Raw genomic sequence first — 22,073 nt, forward strand, 5'->3', positions numbered from 1 at the left:
ACTGACTGAAAAAATCCTACCCTATGGATATAGCAACTTCACTAAACTCCATTCGTCTTCTGGTTTGGCAAAAGAGAAACATTGTCATAATAATCTTTAATCCTTAGGAAAATGGCCAGAAAGCTGAAAAATAGTAAACCAGATGTGTAACGTTAGACCTCTGGCTGCGTGCTCAGTTTATTGGGTGTTCACCCTTTTAGTTTCTTGTCCGATTCATTTTATTTTAACTATCACTCTTACAGCTTTCAGGTTTTCTTTTTTCATATTTTGTAATGTCAGCATAAAGCTTTATGCTGAGGGTAATTGAACAACACTGGCCAGCAATGTCAGCACTTGCTTACTGCCCATTTTGCAACAGCAACATTGCTGTAAGAAGAATAGTGTGAGTGTGAGTGTACACTATTCATGTGGTTATAGCATTTTGTCTGGCAGATGAGAAACGTTTTGTCACATATAGGATTACAGTAGTGGTGTGATATAGTCATCACACAGAAATAGAGCAGGGAGGTGGAGGGGCAGCAAGGAGAAAAATTGTTTATCTTTAAAGTCGATTTCATATCCTAGACTTTTGGCCCCTATAGGAACCATATTCAGTGCTCCACTGGACCTGAATTTGGCAGAGGAAAGACAGCAGGAAGATCCATGGACGGGGTGAGGTTTCCAACAGCAAATAAAAATTAAATAAAAAATTTTAAATTTTGTTTCACATGTCCCTGCTCAGGGGACATATTTTTAACATTTCTTAAGTTTTAAATTTTTTATTTAAAAAAATTTCAGCTCCCTGAGGCAGCTCCACGCGCATGCATGAACTTCAGCGCTCATGCTCCTCCCGCCTCCACCCCGGCAGCACTTACCACTGCAGCACGTATTTCGTGCTGACTGTCCATTAATTGACCAGCCAGCGCGAAATTGCGGTCAGAGCCCACCTACCAAGCCTGCCAGACCACCAAAAAATCCTGGCCTTTGTTTAGTTGAAAAGGCACAATGTGTAGGCATGCTCCTTCTGTCTGTAAAGGACAGGGTTCTGTGTGTGAATGTATGTGGCTTCCAGCATGCGTAAGTGAGCCATTCTGTGAACCTGGCTAATAAACTTAAGTTGTTTTTTTAGTGTACTTCTTAGCACAATCAGGATTGGTTAGCAAGTAGTGTCCAATCACAGAATCACATCTAATGTTAGGCACTGTTTTCAGTTTTGCAACGATGGGCTGGTGGGGTATGGTCAGTACATTGCCTGTGGCAAACATTCAAAGGTATATGCTGTTTGATACGATCCAGTCATTGGGACATATGGCCTACATACCTGGTATCACACTGGCACTGAAATAGTTTTCTTCAGGAAGACCTCCAATCACTTTATAACGCCTGTATCACACTGCCATTGGCTATCAAAGTCAGGCTCCTTCCAGGCCAGTACTAGATACATTCAGTTTGATTCTCACAGATTTATCAAGGAGGCCAGGTGTGAGAGGACAACAAAATTCTACAGAACTGCTGGCTATCTTAGAGCTGAGAGGGCCATTGGTTGTGCACCCTGTTTCTGTTCAGGCCCCTATTTGTATTGTTGTGCCCTAAATGAGCTGAAAGAGATTTTATTCTTTCAAGGTGGGCATGAAATGTGACCAGCAGCACAAAATGATATGGCTCAATGCCATCTTGTTGAGGAGTTTTCATAATGTTTTCTTTTGAGCACAATCATCTGTTTGGTTCTTATTGTATGTGAATGAAGTAACATAGGAACATATAAATTGCTAGACCAGAAAGCACCAATATCTATCTATTTCACTTTCTGTCATTCTGGTAGTTGCGTGGTGCAATGATAATGAATTTGTTGATTAATCATAATTAATTAATTAATCTTGGTTTACAACAGGTCCAAAATGTAAGGAAAACTCCATTGGTGAGGCCAACTTTGGAGTATTGTGTGCAATTCTGGTCGCCTAACTACAGGAAGGATATCAGTAAGGTTGAAAGAGTGCAGACAAGATTTACTAGGATGTTGCCGGGTCTTCAGGAGTTGAATTACAGGGAAAGATTAAACAGGTTAGGACTTTATTCCTTGAAGCGTAGAAGAATGTGGGGAGATTTGATAGAAGTTTACAAAATTATGAGAGGTATAGACAGAGTAATTGCGAGTAGGCCCTTTCCACTTAGATTAGGAGAGATAAACACAAGAGGACATGGCTTTAGGGTGAAAGGGGAAAAGTTTAGGGGGGACATTAGGTGGAACTTCTTCACTCAGAGAGTGGTGGGAGCGTGGAACGAGCTGCCATCTGACCTGGTAAATGCGGGCTCACTCTTAAGTTTTAAGAATAAATTGGATAGATACATGGATAGGAGAGGTCTGGAGGGTTGTGGACTGGGTGCAGGTCAATGGGAAGAGTGGAATACTATTTTGGCACAGACTAGAAGGGCCGAATGGCCTGTTTTTCTATGCTGTAGTGTTCTATTGTTCTATGGTGAAGAGCTTTGGGAACCTGGGGTCCAAAGCAGCTTTTCCCCCTAAGCATGTTACGTTCATCAAATAACTTCTCAAATTATGCAGATGTTACTTCCTGGAAAAAATCTATCTAATTTAGTATTTAAATGCTGATAAAAAGAGAGATATATTGCTTATGCACACATCAGGACAAGAATGCCAAATTTCAAATGATCGCAATAATTTATGCAACAAGAGAAAAGCATACAGATTGGTTGGCATGTCGACTCAGAGTGGCGAACACATTGCCACGGAGAACACAATGGGGAACTATAGGCTACCAAGCTCTTGGGTAATTTAAGAGGTGCAAGGCTTAAAAATATTCCTTTTGTTTGCAGAGAACAGGTCCCCGCACATGAATGTATGTCACTTCTGCAAGTATAAATGTGTCATGTTACAAGTTCGACTGATTATTTTAAATTGGTTGTTAGTGTCACTTTTAGCACACTTAGGATTGTCCAGCAAGTGCTGCCCAATTGCAAAATCATATCTAACAGTAAACATTTTGTTTTGTATTTTGCAAACATGGACTGTTTGAGTATGGTCTATGCCCTTTCTATTATGAACAACTGAAGGAACATGCTGTTTGATTCGATCAGCCAATTGTTGCGATGTACGGCCTACATACCTGGCATTGCACTGGCACTACAATTCATACATTATGTTGTTAAGTTGTATGGTAGGCTAAATGTCTTTTTGGACTGATGGCATCATCGTGTTAATGGAAAATATCACTCATGTAGCTGCTGCATAATAGCAGCGTGAAATTTCTTGCCTGCTTTCTTAACCTGCTGTTCAAATTTTTGAAATAATTTGCCTTTCCAGGGTAATCCGAGGTAAAGTGGGTACTTTGCAGGTCCAGAAATGCCAGCCTTTGGCCCATTAGTGAGTTTGCATGATACACAGTGAACAATGATCTGATCAGGATAGCCATTGCTCCGGATGATAGCTTTGATGCGCTCTAATTCTGTACCAAGCTTGCAAGGTGAACAAAATGTCTAGGGCCCTATTTATAAGATTGCTGATAAGGCCAACCTTATAGTACTTCTCAAAAATTTGAATAACAGATTAAGCAAGCCATTTTATGCTGCTACTGCTAGCAGTGGCTACGTGAGTGGTATTTTCCACTAAAAGAATGCTGCCGTCTGTCTAAAAAGACATTCTGCCTATAACACAATTGAGCAACGTTGTGCATGAATTTCAGTGCTGGTGCTATGCCAGGTATGTAGGCCGTATGTGCCAATGATTGGCTGATTGAATCAATAGCATGTTCCTTCCATTGTACATAATAAATAGAGTACAGATCATACTCAACCGGCCCATGCTTGCAAAACCCAAAACAAAATATCTACTATCATATTTCAACTCTTTCTTGGACTCGAACTCAAGTTCTGTCGAAGGGTCATGAGGACACGAAATGTCAACTCTTTTCTTCTCCGCCGATGCTGCCAGATCTGCTGAGTTTTTCCAGGTAATTCTGTTTTTGTTTTACAAAATATCTACTGTTAGATGTGATTCTGTGATTGGACAGCACTTGCTGAGCAATCCTGAGTGAGCTAACATAATAGCTACACTAACAACCAAATAAAGATAATCAGTCAAGCTCATAACATGGCTCATTTATGCTTGCTAGAAGAAACATACATTCATATGCAGGAACTGTTCTCTGCAAACAAAAGGAATATGTTCAGCTGAAGGGTCATGAGAACTCGAAACGTCAACTCTTTTCTTCTCTGCCGATACTGCCAGACCTGCTGAGTTTTTCCAGATAATTCTGTTTTTGTTTAGGAATATGTTCAAGCCTTGCATCTATTTTGAATTACCCAAGATCTTGGGGAGCCTATAATTCCCCATTGTGTTCTCCATGGCAACACCTCCGTCAATCAAAGTTGACTTGCCAACCAGGCAGGATCCTTTACTTTTGTGGTATAAATTGTGATCATTTGAAATTTGGCATTCTTGTGTTTGCCCTGATGAGTGCAAAATGAAAAGCTTCAGCAACATCTCTCCGTTTTCAGTATTATTCAATTTCTGTACTATCAAGCAACTAATTTGTATTTAACGAATTAATACTAAGGCTGCCATTGTTTACATAGGAAGCTTGTTCCATAGATTGACCACTTGCTCACAGAAATGCTGCGGATAAATTTAACACAACAACTGGTGGGTTTTGGGCAGATGGGAAGTAAAAGTTTCAAATTAGACTTCAAGCACCCATTTGCATCTAGTTTCAACAGAAGCAGATTGTAGGGTATTATGATCTGGTATGGGCCCAATAACTTTTTCTTTAGAATCGGCAATACTTGAAATTCCAGTTACCCATTAGCAGAAAAAAACACAAGATTTGACAGTCTTAAACAAGCAAAGTAAACTTCATTATATAAAGTCAGAACAGTAAAATGATCTGCAATATCTATCTTAAACCCTAACATTCAGAAGTAACATGACGTTAAGGTGAATTATCAGGAAAACTATGAGTGAACATTAAATGGCAGATGCAACCAACACAGATCCCATGAATTTCTCAACAACCCATCCAGATATCAGTGACCAGTGACGTGAGTCACAAAATCTTATTAAAACTCTGTCTCTCTCATGAAGGATTTCAACATTGAGCCTCTGAATTCCTTGAAAAGCCGCTCTGATTCGGACTGCCTCAGCAACTGCTCTTCTCCTGATGGTCCAATCTCTTCTCCTGAGACTGGGTTCCACAAGATTCACAAAGCTGCACTCCCACCTTTAATTACCAACACACTTCTGGCTTTTTCACAGACCACTAGCTTCACTAAGCTGGCACTGCCTCTGGCTTTCTCTTAACTCCAGTCTCCTGACTCCACTGAGCTATAAGTGGCTCTCAGGTCTTCTCGTTGGCCCTAACTGTCTCCAGCACAGAACCAGTGACCTTCCATCTCCTTCTCAGCTCCCCAGGACTTCTATTGAGTACTAACTGCATTAAACAGCTCCGAGGGCTTCTCTGTGAGCTGCAAACCACAGAAGATCCAAACCTGCAACTAACCACCCTCCCAGAAAACACACAGATAAATTGAAACCACAGAATCTTCTTAAGCTCCACCCATCTCCATCACAATTCCACCTTTCAGGTTTTATCGAATGCTTTTAAACTTACTTAAATCCAATTCCCAAAGCAAGATATATTTCTGGACTGCACTTCTTTGCAAGCAGTGTAGACATCACCTCTCCAGTTCTCCAGCTAAGTAAGCCCACCTGCTGTTTTAGGACCTAACCTTTCTAGCTGTTAATCTCTTAAGTCAGCATGACCCTAACCTTTTAAGTGTAACAGGCTCCAAGATGTTTTAGCTGCATTCATCCCATTTTCTACAGTTAAACTTTAATCTTCCTACAACTAAAAATTACCTCTAAAATATTAACATGAACCATGAACTAGATATTTGTCACAGGAATCAGTGACAAATCGACTCTCAGGAGATGGGTCACCCACTGAAATTTTTTAACAAGGCTGTCTACCTTCATTTTTGCATGATTTTTATTTTTGACTAATGTTAGCCAGAAAACCCAACAAGTAATAGGGGGAAAATACTTAGATCCATAAGTGTATTTACTGTTCTGCTTGTGGACCAGGAGAAGCAGGAGACCACATTGCAATCTGCCGATTTCCACCACCCCCCCCTCCTCCCCCCCCCAACAACTATTGACCTGCACGATCAATATGATATACCCCTGTCTTCCATGATCTCATGCACAGTGATCTCCCTATCGCCCCTCCCTGCACCCCCCTCAACTTCCACCATACCCCCATGTGATCTCACTCCCTGGCTGTGATTTTCTGCTGTGGGTTTTGCCACTCAATAAATAACTTTGTGGGAAACCTGCAGAAAATTTAGAGGGCATCCTGTTGTCAATCCTTACTTCTGAGTTCTCTGACAGAAATCTGACCCCCTACAAACAGTGCTGCCACCCCGCGCACCCCCCCCACCACCACCATCACCACCCCCACCCCCCCACCCTCTCCCTGCCTCTTTGTATGGCTGCAGGTAAATATTGGGGCTCCTAATTCTGGAGATCAGTTTTGACATTTGAAGTGTTGGGCTGCTAGTGTTCCAACGAGATCCATTATGCCCTATGTGCCACACATGACACCCCTGCATCATGAACATGAGCTGAATGTGGGTGCAACAAATCTCCTGCTACAGCCAGGATTATGAACGTCACCACAGCTGTCTTGAAACAGTGCTTCATTTCTGGACCAAAGATACAACCTTACGGTACAACCTCCTGTCTCTGAATGTTTCCAAAATAATAGTCAATAATTCCTCATGGTTCTTTTGGATATTTCACAATTTTTAGCATGTTTTTTATTGGGAAAAGAATCATAGCATGTTAATGAAGAACTTAGTCCAGTTTGTGAAACGTTAGGTGGATGCTATTTTTTTTGAACCAGAAGATACATGTCTGGTCTTTGTCAACAAAATGTCAAACATATCAAGCCAACTGTGTGCAATTTGAATGGCACTAATTTGCTAATTAAATGAGTAGGTTGGAGATGCTATAGACAATAATGGATGTTCAGAGATGAGTCTTAAGCAGTGAATTTAAAGAGCTCTTTGGACCTAAAGAGGAGGAAAGGCATTTGGTCTTTGTGACTTTGATTTAAAGTTCATTATCATGGCTGAGCAGCAACTGTAATTTTGAGATGTTGAATTATTTTTCTTCTCTCTTAGGCGAAGATAATCTACAATGACTGGCAAAACACAGACCAGCAATGTTACCAATAAGAATGATCCCAGATCCATCAACTCGAGAGTCTTCATTGGCAATCTCAACACTGCCATTGTGAAAAAAGCTGATATAGAAGCTATTTTTGCCAAATATGGAAAGATAGTTGGCTGCTCTGTGCACAAAGGATATGCATTTGTACAATACATGAGTGAAAGGAATGCACGTGCGGCAGTGGCAGGGGAGAATTCCAGAATAGTTGCGGGACAACCCCTTGGTAAGATGCCCTTTATTCTACTAAAGGTTGTTTTTTATGCTGTTCCTTATACTACATAACTCTCCACATAAAGGTTTGTTAATTTCAAAGAGCATGTTATAGAGTGGCTTGGTTGATATTGTTTCTTTGTTAATGAATAAACCAAAACAATACATATTGGTCAGAGCTTAGATCAAGAAGCATTATTGACATTAAGGGATGTGAATGTAATCACTTTGCAGATCTTTTATTTTGTTTCAAAGTCAGTACTGTTGGACATTGGGAATACACATAACGAAAGGTGGAAATCAGACAGTTGAAGGGTCATTCGGAGTCGAAACATTAACTGTGCTCCTCTCCGCAGATGCTGCCAGACCTGTTGAGTTTTTCCAGGTATTTTTGTTTTTGTTTTGTGACCTTAAACCTCTGACTGACTGTCTTAAAAGAGCTGGCTAATGAGGTAGTAGAAGTGTTAGTGTTAATTTTCCAAAATTCTCTAGATTCTGGGAAGATTCCATCAGACTGGAAAGTAGCAAATATAACCCCTCTACTCAAGAAGAGAGGGAGGCAGAAAACAGGAGATTATAGGCCAGTTAGCTGACGCCTGATGTGGGGAAAGTGTTAGAATCAATCAGTAAGGAGGTTATAGCTGGGCACTTAGAGAAACTCAAAGATTGGTAGGAAAGTATGTTGTGAACAGAACAAAAGGAGGTTGATATAGATATAGATAGTGGATGGGCAAAAATCTGGCAGATGGAGTATAATGTAGGAAAATGTGAAGTTTGTTCACTTTGGCTGGAAGAATAAAAAAGCAGAGTATTACTTAAACGGAGAATGGCTGCAGAATTCTGAGATGCAAAGGGATCTAGGTGTTCTAGTGCATGAGTCACAAAAAGTTAGTATGCAGTTACAGCAAGTAATTAAGAAGGCTAATGGATTGCTTTTTTTTTATGAGAGGAATTGAACAAAGAAGTAAGAATGTTATTGGTGAGACCACATCTTGAATATTGTGTGCAGTTTTGGTCTCCTTATTTAAGGAAGGATGTAAATGCATTGGAGACAGTTCAGAGGAGGTTTACTAGATTGACACCTGGAATGATCAGGTTGTCTTATGAGGAAAGATTAGACAGACTGGTCTTGTTTCCACTGGAGTTTACAGGAGTGAGGAGTGATTTGATTGAAGGATATAAGATCTTGAACAGTATTAACATGGTAGACCTGGAAAGGGTGTTTCCTCTGGTGGGTGAGTCCAGAACTAGGCGGCACTGTTTGAAAATTAGAGGTTGCCCTTTTAGGACAGAGATGAGGAGAATTTTTTTCTCTGAGGGTTGTGCGACTTTGGAATTGTCTGCCTCCGAAGGCGGTGGAGGCAGGGTCATTGAATATTTTTAAGGCAGAGGTAGATAGATTCTTGTTAGGCAAGGGAACCAAAGATCATCAGGAAATGTGGAATTCAAAACACAAACAGATCAGCCATGACCTTATTGAGTGGCGGAGAGGCTCGAGGGGACGAATGGCCTACTTCAGCTCCTATTTCGTATGTTCGTAACCAGCAGCAAAAGTAATCACTATAGATTGCCATTAACAAGAAGGATTAACAGGTTTAATTAACACCTTTAATATACAAGTGTGCTTTTGAAAATGGTTAATCCTTGACCAGTTTAATCTTTTAATTAAAAATAAAGAGCACACTGAGGGGGGACATAATTATAATGTAGCAAAGGCTCTTTGTCAATACATATTCGCTTAAGAGTTTAACTGTTTCAGAATCCCTTCAAAAGGTATTTGGTCACCACTAGGACACAGTCACAAATCAATCAGCTCTAATTAAAGAACTTGACACCAGGATGTAAAACCAACATTGTGGATTCACTGCCTGTTTAAGGAACTACCTAATTTTTGTTTCCACAGCAATAAAAATCATGCCATTTCATCGAAGGGGAAGCCGATCTACACAGCAATTTTATGCCCAGCCAGCAAACTAAAAATCAGCACCATTGTATTTCTATGTAACAGTGAAATAAAAGTCCAATCACAGCAGTACTCTGAGTAACAGAAGCACTTAGTATTTTATGATAAACTCTTATGATAAAATCACTGGACGTGCTTGCCAAATGTTCTCACACAAAAATAAGACCTCAACCCAGCTGAATGCTTCTGACACATAGGTTAGAGGAACTTAAGAACCTCTAAACTGCACCTGAGGGGAAAATAAATAAGATCATTGTAATCTCTACTCATGATTTTATTGCGTGTGAGAGAATCCAAAGAGTGAATTGCTTTCTTACATTCTTTAAGTTTTTAGTTGAGGCATCGACGCACAAGAATACAAAAAATTAAGAGCAGGAGTAGGCCATATGGCTGATCTGATTGTGGCCTGAACTCCACTTTAGCGTCTGCCCCCAATCCCCCCACACCCTGACCCCAGTAACCCTTGACTCCCTTGTTATTCAAAAATATATCTAACTCAGCCTCGAGTATATTCAATGACCCAGTCTCCTGAGAATTCCACAGACAAACTACCTTCTTAGAGAAAAATTTCTCCTTATCTTAGTTCTAAATGTGAGAACTTGTATTCCAGTACTAAGTATCATTTAAGTATCCGTTACATCTTCCATTGCTGTGAAAAAAAATGAAAATGTAATTGCAAAATAAAATACAAACTCTTGAATGTGGAATCAGGAGAAGACGAGAAATTTCTTAGTGTCGAGATGAACTCATCTTTGTTGAGAGAGCGGGTTGGATAGCCAGGTAATGACTGTTGAGAGTTCACTGTTAAAGAAAGAGCTAGTGGCTTTGTTGGACAAAGTTGCTGTAAGTTTTTCCCAGTTGCTTGCCTGTGCAGTATTGCACTGTTAGCAGAGAATATTTGGGTGCCTAGAAAGGTATGTGCTGAAATAAGACAGAAAGTGCTGGAAAAATTCAGCAGGTCTGGCAGCATATGTGGAGAGAGAAACAGAGTAAGCGTTTCAAGTCCAAAGGTAACTTCTTTGGAACAAAAGTATGTGCTGCACTTGTTGAAGGGAGAGGGAAGTTGTCAGATTCAAGTTCATAGTTAATTTTCAATTTTGAACTCCTTGTTTACATTTAAATATTATTTTAGGGGTATTCAATTGCATAGTTGACAAAATGGTGTGGGGATTGTATCTCACAGAATTATTTATGTTGAAATGTGATTACATAGCTTTTTTCTGGCATAGTTGAGGAGAAAAGTTTTTTCATGCTTTTGTCACTAAATAGGCAATAATAGAAAATAATTGAATTAACCAAATAGACAGGATGAAACTGAGACTTGGGCAATGAGGAAGAGAAAAGGAATTGAAAGAAAGTGTCATGATCAGAAAGTGAATGAAGAATGCAAGAAATGTGATTGTAAAAATTAATATTCACTAATATTAAAATACCTTTGCAAAAGTAGAATGTATGGATTAACATTAGATGTCTGTCTGAACCATGACTAAGTCATATGTATTTAACTGAATATAATTTCACTTGTTCCTTACTTTCCTTGAGGTTAGTTATCTTGTGGGTATACAGGAGGATAGATAGACAAATACTACTGAAATGTAGTATCCAGGCAAAGCCTCGGATACCGACACATTTTACAGGAAAATTGGAGGGGAGTGGAGACTTATTCCTGAGCTACATCTCAATTTAACTTGACAATAACTTTGTTGCAAAGAAATTATGCATTTGTAGAATAGATATATTATGGAGCATGTAAACTGTGCTGCATCTAACCAACGCTATTGAAATATGTTGCATGCTGTTTTCATGTTCTTGGTTTACAGACCTATAGTGAATTATTTTTGTGACTCCATTTGCTAGAATATTTTTCAGCTTTTTACATTTTTCATTAACATTTGTTCTGTAGTTCTGGTGTATGTGATGTTGGGAGTCAATATTGCATGGAACGTAATTGCTGTTTCTAAACTAGATTAAAGGAGGCTCTATGCATTATTTAAAAATGTTAGATTTCAGTTGTTGACTTAGAAATGCAATAATTTGCTGAGTGTTATATCTTGCAGTATTGCTTCACCACATTACCAAAGGACTTCAGTGTTTCACCTTGATAGAGTGAATTCCTACTTCGACAATATCATTGTACTAATTTGTCCTCCAGAGTGCAGAATGCAGCATTTTACAGAATTTTGAGTGCAACCTTGATTCCCTCGAATATTTTAAAGCATATCTATAGAATGTAAACCCGCCACAATTTTGTTATTCTGTCCATATTACAGTGCATAGACAAGTGGCAATGATTGTGGTTAAAGAAACTTAGAAATTGGATTTCTGCTGAAGCCAGTAATGGCTGGTTCAGAATACCAAATCAGGTTTTTGCTTCTGAGTAAGCTTTTTGGAATTTACTATTTTTAATTAAAATAAGAGGGAAGTCTCATGGCACAGTGGTAGCATCCCTACCTCTGGGCCAGAACCTCCAGGTTCAAGTCCCAATTTAGGATTTGATGGTCATGGAAGGTATATTCATAATAAGGCCTAAAAGGTTGATTATCAGCCTATAAATCCTCCCAGTACACCTGTTGGCAGGTGACAAAAGTGGGAGAGTTTCCTGGTCAGCCTTACCACAAAAGGCAAACCACTGCATTTCTTTTCCAAGCACTGTCATGGACCAATCCAATGGAAGTCCATGGTCACCAACACTGTCTTAGAGTATGGTATCTGGAGGAGGAATTAAAGTAGACAGCATTCACCTTTTGTCTCTTGCACTCGGGAACAAATTTTAAGATATTGTACCAGCATTTCTATAAAAAATATTCCAATGATTTTAAGTATATTGTTTATTGCGTAAATGTTGTTTTATTAGAGTACTGTCTATCCATTAGCTCCTCTTTTCTGAAATTGTATATCAGCAGCTGTAGTCTAGTGCAGAATGGCCTCTTGGAGTTTAGGAGTTTGTATGCTTAACATGGTCCATTAATCTGCATGCAGAGTGTATAATGCTGATAAAGGCAAGATTGTTAATATCTAGGCATCAGAACATCCAAAACCAAGATAAAGTAATTCCACTCTGGCAACTTAATTTGTAGATCCAATATGGGCATTGATTACTGATCAAATTTGCATAAAATCCTTAAATAAGTTGAATAATGACCTACAGAGTGTGGTCTAAGGCAAGTCATTTTTAATGTTAATTTGTAAAGCTGTGCTGAGCGGCCAAGCCAAATATATTGAACTTTCATAATCCTCCCAGAGGATTCTTAGTAACAAGGATATAATACATAAAAGTACCAGATAAATATATGACATTTAAATATATTTATACAATTAATAGAGTTTTATGAGTCACAAAGCAATGCTTTATCTTGAAAGGCAACAAAAACAGCTACCAACTCTTCTGCATTTCACATTATCCAAATAGTGTTACAATGGATTAACAGCTAAAATTTCAGAAACCTTTATATGATGAAACATACATCACTTCCAAGAACCTCATAGTTTGAAGAAGCTAAAAGTTATGTCATTATTATAATATTCACTCTGCAGCACAGGCTGGGCATTAAGCTCTTGTAGGCTTCAATTCAAGACTCTGGAGCAAACTAAATGGAAATCATTTATCCATGCAGTATTGCACTAGACTAGTATTTGGTCACGTTAGCAGAAACAGACTGACGTTCACCTAAGGCAAATTACATGAGCTCCAAAGATTCTGCTCCTCCAGTCTGATTAATGAACCTCAGGACTAAAGTACAGCCTATTAGAAGGTTTATTAATGTTTTCCCTACCTCCAGATTTTTAGATTTATATATAAATAAATTGTTTTGCCATTTCTTTCATTATGAGGAGTAATACTCTACCAAAAAACACATTTATCAAAATTGATACACTCACATGTAATTCTTTTCTGTCTAGCCCAAGGTTTACAATTTAAGATTGACCACGTTTAAGTATTATTTTTAAGTTTTTAACAATGTCTTTAGAAATTTCTGGTATGTTATTAGATGCAAGAGTGACATATTACAAAAAAAATATATAGCTCTACAGCTTTCAACTATTTGCCTCTGCACAGCACCAATGACTTCATCGTCACAGTTACAGATGTCAAGCAGCCTTCACCCACCAGAATAAAATTTTATATGTGCACTGACTTATGTGACAGGCTGGGAGACCTCAGCCTGTGATTGTGGTTAAGTAGTTACACAAAGCAATAAGTAGTTGCAATAGAGAAAGTCCTAGTCGTTGCATGATGCAGTGATTCACATGCTGCAGTGATAATGGAGTTGTTGACTAATTATAGCAATCAATCTCTATCAATTACTCTATAACAGACCCAGAAATGACCAAGGAAAACCCCAGAGTTGGAGCGTTTTGGTTACCAAAGTCACCCTTTTCCTCCCAAGAACGCTTTCAAAAAGGAATTGTTTATATACTTTAAAGTCTTGCATTTACTTTGGACCTTTCATGACTTTGGATGGCCCAAATTGCTTTACAGCCAGTAAAGTACTATTTGAAGAGTAGCAACTGTTATAATATAGGATATTAAGGATATCAAGGGATATGGGGATAATTTGGGAAAATGATGTTGAGGTAGAAGATCAGCCATAATCTTGTTGAATGGTGGACCAGGCTCAAGGGGCCGAATGGCCTACTCTTTCTATTTCCTATGTTTCTACGAAATACAGCAGCCAATTTATGCACAACAAGCTCCCTGAACATTAGTGTGATAATGATCAGAAAGCCTGTTCTAATGTTATTGATTAAGGGATAAATATTTGCCAGGGCCCTGCTGATAACTCACCTGCTCTTATTAGAAATAGTGCTGCGGGACTTTTTACGTCCAACTAAGAAAGCAGACTTGGCCTTAGTTTAGTATCTCATCCAAAAGACAAGAGCCCAAATTTTCACCACGACGGAGAGGCTCCCCCTCGTGGTGAAAATAGCGGAAATACCTGAAGATCCTAAATCCTGCCCCCTGAAAATGGCACTCGCCATTTTTGCAGAGGTGGGATTGGAGGTGAGGTATGTTTTGCACATGCATGGTTCACAGAGGCAGCTGGCCCATCAGCTGCCTCTGCTCAAATGTGAAGGTGGTGGTAGCAGCGGACTGGAGAATTGCTTCCTTCTTCAAAAAGGGGCGTAAAGTTAAGCCCAGCAACTACATGCCAGCCAGTTTAACTTCAATGGTGGGGAAACTGCTAGAAACAATTATCTGGGACCAAATTAATAGTCACATGGGGGAGAATTTTCTCCCCGTCGGGCGAGCTGGTTGGGAGTGGGCACGGGCGGGCACGGAGCCGATCGCTGCCTGTGATCGACTGCGCACTGTCATTTTACATGGGTGGGTCAATTAGGCCCACCTAGCGTGACGCGCTAGGCCTCCTGGGCTCTTCGCCTGCCCACCAACCTTAATGTTGGACAGGCAGCTTTCTCAATAGGGTTAATTGTATAATTAGCAGGACTTTGGTAGTTCGGTGGGTGTGCAGCCAACTCCTGTACTCGAGTGCCAAAAAGAGATCAGAATGACGCCCGGAGATGTCGGGACGCATGCCCAACGTCACTGCACAATATTTTATGCGTTGTTGTGCAAGAACTGTTCCCACACGCCGAGGAGAAGATTCTGGCCATGGACAAATGTGGGTTAATTAAAGAAAGCCAGCATGGATTTCTTAAGGGAAAATTGTGTTTAACTAACTTTCTAGAGTCTTTTAATGAGATAACAGAGAGGGTTGATGAGAGCAATGCTGTTGAGGTTGTGTACATGGACTTCCAAAAGACGTTTGATACAATTCCACGCATCAGACTTGTAAGAAAAGTTATAGCTCAAGGAATAAAAGGGATATTAACAACATGGGCACAAAATTGGCCAAGTGACAGGAAACAGAGAGTAGTGGTTAATGGATGTCATTGCTAGGACTCTTGTTTTTCTTGATATATATTAATGTCCTGGACCTTGGTTTATGGGACACAATTTCAAAATCTGCAGATGATACAAAACTTGGAAGCATTGTGAACTGTGAGGAGGGTAGTATAGAACTTTAAAAGGACACGGACAAGTTGGTGAAATGGGTGGAAAAGTGACAGATGAAGTTTGATGTAGAGAAATTTGAAGTGATTCATTTGGTAGGAAGAACATGAAGAGGCAGTTAAAACTAATTCTAACGACGATGCAGAAACAGAGACCCCTGGATGTATATGTGCATAAGTCACTGGAGGTGGCAGGATGGGCTGAGAGAGTGGTTAATAAAGTATACAATACCCTAGACCTTATGAATAGGGGCATAGAGTACAAGAGCAAGGAGGTAATGTTGAATTTGTATAAGTCACTAGTTTGACCTCAGTTGGAGGATTGCATCCAGTTCTGGGCATTGCACTTTGGGAAGGATGTGAAGGCATTAGAGAAACTGCAGTAAAGATCCATGAGAATGGTTCAGGAATGAGGAACTTCTGTTATGAAGATAGATTGGTGAAATTAGAACTGTTTTCCTTGGAGAAAAGAATGTTGAGAGGAGATTTGACAGAGGTATTCAGAATCATGAGGGGTCTAGACAGATGATATGGGGAGAAACTGTTCTCACTTATGAAAGGATCATGAGCAAGGGGGCAAAAGCAGCAAAAGCAATATGAGAAACAACTTTTTCACACAGCGAGTGGTTGCATCAGGAATGCACTGCCTGAGACTGTGATGGAAGCGGGCTCAACCAAAGTTTCCAAAAAGTATCTGAAAAGGAAGGATGTGCAGTGTTACTAGGAGAATGTGAGAGAATGGCACAAAGGGAATTGCTCATGCAGAGACCTGATGCAGACTTGATGGGCCAAATGGCCTCCATCTGTGCCGTAACAATTCTGTGATTCTGAAGTGGGATTTTGGTAGGCCAGGAGTATGAAACCCATAATATGCAGATTAGACTAGGTAAGAGAAAAGCTGAACTTAGTGGATTCATTTGAATAGCCAGGGCACCCCTTAGTATAATGTGGATAAATATGAGGTTATCCACTTTAGTAGCAAAAACAGGAAGGCAGATTATTATCCAAATGGCTATAAAATGAGAGAGGGGAATGTGCAACGAGACCTGGGTGTCCTTGTACACCAGTCGCTGAAGGTAAGCATGCAGGTGCAGCAGGCTATAAAGAAGGCAAATGGTATGTTGGCCTTCATAGCGAGAGGATGTCTTGCTGCAATTATACAGAGCCTTGGTGAGACCACACCTGGAATATTGTGTGCAGTTTTGGTCTCCTTATCTAAGGAAGGATGTTCTTGCTAGAGAGGGAGTGCAGCGAAAGTTTACCAGACTGATTCCTGGGATGGCGGGACTGACAGATGAGGAGAGATTGAGTCGGTTAGGATTATATTCGCTGAGGTTCAGAAGACTATGGGGGGATCTCATAGAAACCTATAAAATTCTAACAGGACTAGACAGGGTAGATGCAGGAAGGATGTTCCTGATGGTGGGGGAGTCCAGAACCAGGGGTCACAGCCTGAGGATACGGGGTAGACCATTTAGGACTGAAATGAGGAGAAATTTCTTCACCCAACGAGTGGTGAGCGCGTGGAATTCACAACCACAGAAAGTAGTTGAGGCCAAAACATTGTATGTTTTCAAGAAGGAGTTAGATATAGATATTGGAGCAAAATGGATCAACGGATATGGGGAGAAAGCGGGTGCAGGCTATTGAGTTGGATGATCAGCCATGATCATAATGAATGGTGGAGCAGGCTTGAAGGGCTGAATGGCCTGCTCCTGCTCTTATTTTCTATGTTCCTATGTTTGGAGAAGTCAGGTACCCCTTTGGATCTGGTCCTGGGACAGCTTTGGAGAAGGTAAAGTGCCCTTTAGTGGAGGTCAGGTGCCCTTTGGGGTAGATCAGGTACCCTTTGGAATTGTTAAAATTAGGCATCAATGTGCGTAAACTCATCACTGTCAAGGTCATTGAAGCTGTCAATAAGCCTGTCAAAATCAACTGGCAAAACAGTCAGAAGCACTTATCAAAGGATGCTGTCAAGGCATTTAAAAACCTTTCCCTTTAAATCTTTAAGAAAAAACTGGAGTGTTTATAAAAAAAACAATTACTTGCTATTTCATTTTGTCTGTTGACAGAAGCCTGAGAATAAGCTTGGGATTATTACCTTAGCCACATGCAAATTGGCATAATTGACATAAAATTAGAGAGATGAACTCATGTCTTAAAGACTGGTGTAGGAGAAGTGGGTTCTGGCTTGTGGGGCAGTAGCACCAGTACTGGGGAATGTGAGAGCTGTACCGTTGGAATGGTCTACACCTGAACCATGCTGAGATCAGTGTTCTTGTGAACTACATAGCCAGGGATGTAGAGAGGGTTTTAAACTAAGTAGTGGGGGTAAAGCATCAAATGTGGAAAGATGTGGTATATCAAAGGGTAGAGACGAGGTAAAAAAGTTGAATAGTAATATGGGAAATGAGGGTTGGAGAATGGTTGGAAGGGACAGAGAGAAAAAGCTTAGGCATGCACCAAGAATCAAGGCTAGTTGTCACAAGGATAACAAAAAGACAAAACCTAAGGCTCTGTATCTGAATGTACATAGCAATTGATAGCACACATTGAACTAAGTAAGTATAATCTGATAGCCATTACGGAGACATGGCTGCAGGATGACAAGGATTGGATCCTGAATATTGAGGGTTATGTGACCTTCAAGACGAATAGGAAGCCAGGTAAAGGCGTAGGCGTAACACTGTTAATCAGGTGTGGCATTTGTGCAACAGCACAAGATGCCCTTGGTTCAAGAAATCAGGATGTTGAATTGGTTTGGGTGGAGATGAGGAGCAGTAGGGGAAATAAGTCACTAGTGGATGTGTTCTACAGGTCCCCTAACAGTAACTACAATGTAGGACAAAATATACAAGAAGAAATATTAGGTGCTTGTGATAAAGCGACTGTAATGATCATGGATGACTTTAATCTACATTTAAACTGGAAAAATCTGATTGGCAGTAATAGCCTGGATGAGAAGCTCATAGAGTGTTTTCAAGATAGTTTCTTAGAGCAGCACATTCTAGAACCAACCAAGGAACAAGTTATATTAGACTTGGTATTGTGTAATGTGACAGGATGAATTGATTATCTTAGGGTAAAGGCACCCCCAGGTAGCAGGGACCACAATATAATTGAATTTTACATCCAGTATGAAAGGGAGAAGAGTTAGTCTAAGACTAATATTTTAAACTTAAATAACGGCAACTATGTGGATTTGAAAGCTGAGCTGGCTGAAGTGAATTGGGATACCAGACAAGATCAGTAGAGAAGCAGTGGCACACATTTAAGGAAATTTTTCAGAATACTCAGAATAAGCATATTCCTACTATAAAGAAAAATTCTAAAGGGAGGACCTACCATCCATGGTTAAGTAAAGAAGTTAGGGAAAGCATCAAATTTAAGGAAAAAGCTGCGTAAAGATGAGTGCCAGGTCAGATGATTGGTCAGAATATAAAGGACAGCAGAGAATGACTAAAAGGTTAATCAGGAGAAAGAAATTAGAGCATGAGACCACGAACTGTGGTCATTGTGGTTTTATGTAATGTGTAGTATACCTTTAAGAAGGATGTTATAAAGGAAGATCACATGATCTTATGTAACTGATAGAGGAGTAGCGCAAGCTAGTTCTGTCGAAGGGTCATGAGGACTCGAAACGTCAACTCTTTTCTTCTCCGCCGATGCTGCCAGACCTGCTGAGTTTTTCCAGGTAATTCTGTTTTTGTTCTGTAATCAGTAGTCTGTAGTTAGAAGTCAGTGCTATGGTACCCTTTGATATACCACATCTTTCCACATTTGATGCTTTACCCCCACTATTTAATTTAAAACCCTCTCTACATCCCTGGCTATGTAGTTCGCAAGAGCACTGATCTCAGCATGGTTCAGGTGTAGACCATTCCAACGGTACAGCTCCCACTTTCCCCAGTACTGGTGCTACTGCCCCACAAGCCAGAACCCACTTCTCCTACACCAGTCTTTAAGCCATGAGTTCATCTCTCTAATTTTATGTCAATAAGGGATTGCGTTGAAAGCACACAAGTGTAGCTGCTAAATATCTTTATAAATAAACAGAATGTGTCCACCTAAGAAGTGTCTGTTGATTAACTCTGTCTATTATATTATACCAACTTGGCCATCCTACAACAAACATGAAATCAGGATCCATTAGTCCCAACGAACTGGTGGCTAGGATCCAACAAACTGGCGATGAGGAAAAAGCAAGAAAAAAGTGAGGATAAAGCAAAGATACAATAAATTGGCTTTGCGAATAAAACAAGTTAACAAAAGAAATCAAGAGAAACTAAATTGGGCTGTACCTCACATGATACTTGTAAGTAGAATTTTCATCCTAATGGTCGAAGCAATCCCCTCACAGAATGCCGCAATTTGGAAGAGTTGATCCTTTCAATCCAGCCACAGATGATTGGTCTCATTATATTGAACACCTCACGTTCTTTTTCCAAGTGAATGACATTACAGGGGAGGAGAAAAGGTGAGTGATCCTCTAAGCTACGTGAGGGAATAAAGCCTACAGCTTGATTCGAAGTCTGATAACACCCAGTACCCCAGATTCGAAAAGTTTTGATGAATTGGTGGACTTCGTGAAGGGCCATTACCAGCCAAAGCCCTCAGTAATGATACAACGGTTCAAATTTAAGTCAAGAAATGGAGCCCCTGGGGAGACAGTTGCTTCTTATGTGGCAAGTTTGAAACAGTTAACAGAACATTGCAAGTTTGGTACATCTTTAAACGACATGCTCAGAGATCGTTTAGTGTGTGGTGTGAATGAGGACATGATTCAGAAGAGATTACTGGCTGAAACAAATTTGGATTTTAAGAAGGCGCTAGAGATAGCACTGGCCAAGGAAAGCACAGTGAGGGATTCGAAAGCCATACAGGGAATGCAAAAAGGCACCGTCCTCCATGTTGGGTAGGAAGCCCCAGCCAAAAAGGGCATGAAAATGCAAGACTCTGCTGAGAAGCGGGAAACAACCACCACTAGCAGAAAAATATAAAGAAATGACTTAGCAGCAGAAACAAGGAATAATTGCAACATAGGCAGAAACAAAAAACCTTATAATGATTGGCAGTTTAAAAAAATCTAATGTTTTTATTGTCATCAAAACACAACATATAATAAGACAGTGCAAGGAAAGAATCAGGCAGACTCTCAAACAAAAGAAAAAAACTCTGTGAGATCTACAGTGTAGAAGAGCCTGAAGTAACAAGTTCAGATATTTATTCATTATTTAATTTGAAGATTGGAAAGACAGAAACACTACATGTAACCGTGAAGGCAAATGGCAGACCTATTAGAATGGAAATGGACACAGGAGCTTCCACTACCGTAATTGGTGAACACAACTTCAAATATCTGAATTATGGTGAACATAAATTAAATTTGGAAGAAACTGATGCCAAATTAAAAACTTACACAGATGAAGACATCCAAGTCAAAAGTACAAGCAGAGTCATTATGGAAGCCAATCGGAAAAACTACCCTTGATGGTGGTAGCAGGCGAGGGGCCAAGCCTTCTTGGACAAAACTGGCTGAAGGAGATTAAGTTGAATGGGCTGAAAATTTCCAGCTGAGAGCAAGCGGGTTACCAGAGCTACTACAAAAATACGCCTCAGTCTTCAAGGACGAATTTGGGAAGATCTAGGGGCTGCAAGCAAAACGTCATGTGGATCCAAAGGCAACACTCATATTCATGAAGGTAAGACCAGTGCCTAATGCAATATGGGAAAAGGTCGACACTGAACTGGTCCGAATAGAGAAACTGGGCCTTATACAAACTGTGCAGTTCTCAGAATGGGCAGCACCAATAGTGTCTGTCCATAACCCGAACAAAGCGTCCGAATTTGTGCAGACTACAAACTGATGGTTAATAAAGTGGCTAAGCTGGACAGTCACCCCATACCGAAAATCGAAGACCTGTATGCTAAACTGGCAGTTGAATCTACCTACATGAAGCTTGATATGAGTCATGCCTATCAACAATTAAAGTTAGAGAAGGCCGCCCAGAAATTTGTCACAATTAATACACACAAAGGTTGTACCAATATACCCGTTTGCCTTTTGGCATCTCCTTAGCTTGCACCATATTCCAGAGAACAAGGAAAGTTTACTGCAGGGACTGCCCCACGTTGTAGTTTATTTAGATGATGTTCTGGTGACAGGACTCACTGAAAAGGAGCATTTGACGAACTTAGAAGAAGTCTTAAAATGTTTCTTGCAGGCTGGAGTGCATTTAAAAAAAAGAAAAAGTGCACGTTCCAAGTGAGGGAACTAATCTATTTGGGTCACTGGGTAGATTCACAGGGCCTCCACCTGGCTGAGGAAAAAGTGAAAGCCATAAGAGAGGCGTCTGTTCCAAAGAACACCTCCGAGCTCAAATCATTCTTAGTAATGATCAATTATTATGGGTGGTTCTTAGAACCGCAGAACTGGCACCCTGCATTATCTACTCAAGTAGAACCAACATTTGTCTTGGCAAGCGCCACAGAAAGAAGCTTTCATAAAGGTGAAACAATCATTGCACTCATCCAACCAGAGGAAAGAATTGGTGTTGACATGTGACGCATCTCCCTATGGAGCTGGGCAGTGTTCTCCCATCGAATGGATGACGGCATAGAACAGCGTATACAATATGTATCAAGAACGCCCAGCGGAGAAGG

At 40.2% G+C, this 22,073-nt stretch overlaps 1 protein-coding gene across 5 annotated transcripts in view; it reads left to right on the top strand.

Annotated features, from left to right (window-relative positions):
- LOC121279258 (RNA-binding Raly-like protein) overlaps positions 1-22,073 on the top strand; it is a 1,065,807-nt gene that overhangs the window by 438,466 nt on the left and 605,268 nt on the right. For all 5 annotated transcript variants that reach the window (XM_041190353.1, XM_041190355.1, XM_041190356.1 and 2 more), the window contains one exon: positions 7,177-7,448. In XM_041190353.1, the coding sequence (XP_041046287.1) occupies positions 7,193-7,448 (256 nt within the window). In that variant the 5' untranslated portion in view covers positions 7,177-7,192. The remainder of the gene's footprint in view (positions 1-7,176; positions 7,449-22,073) is intronic.

This window comes from Carcharodon carcharias, chromosome 6, assembly GCF_017639515.1.
Source record: "Carcharodon carcharias isolate sCarCar2 chromosome 6, sCarCar2.pri, whole genome shotgun sequence".
NCBI lineage: Eukaryota > Metazoa > Chordata > Chondrichthyes > Lamniformes > Lamnidae > Carcharodon > Carcharodon carcharias.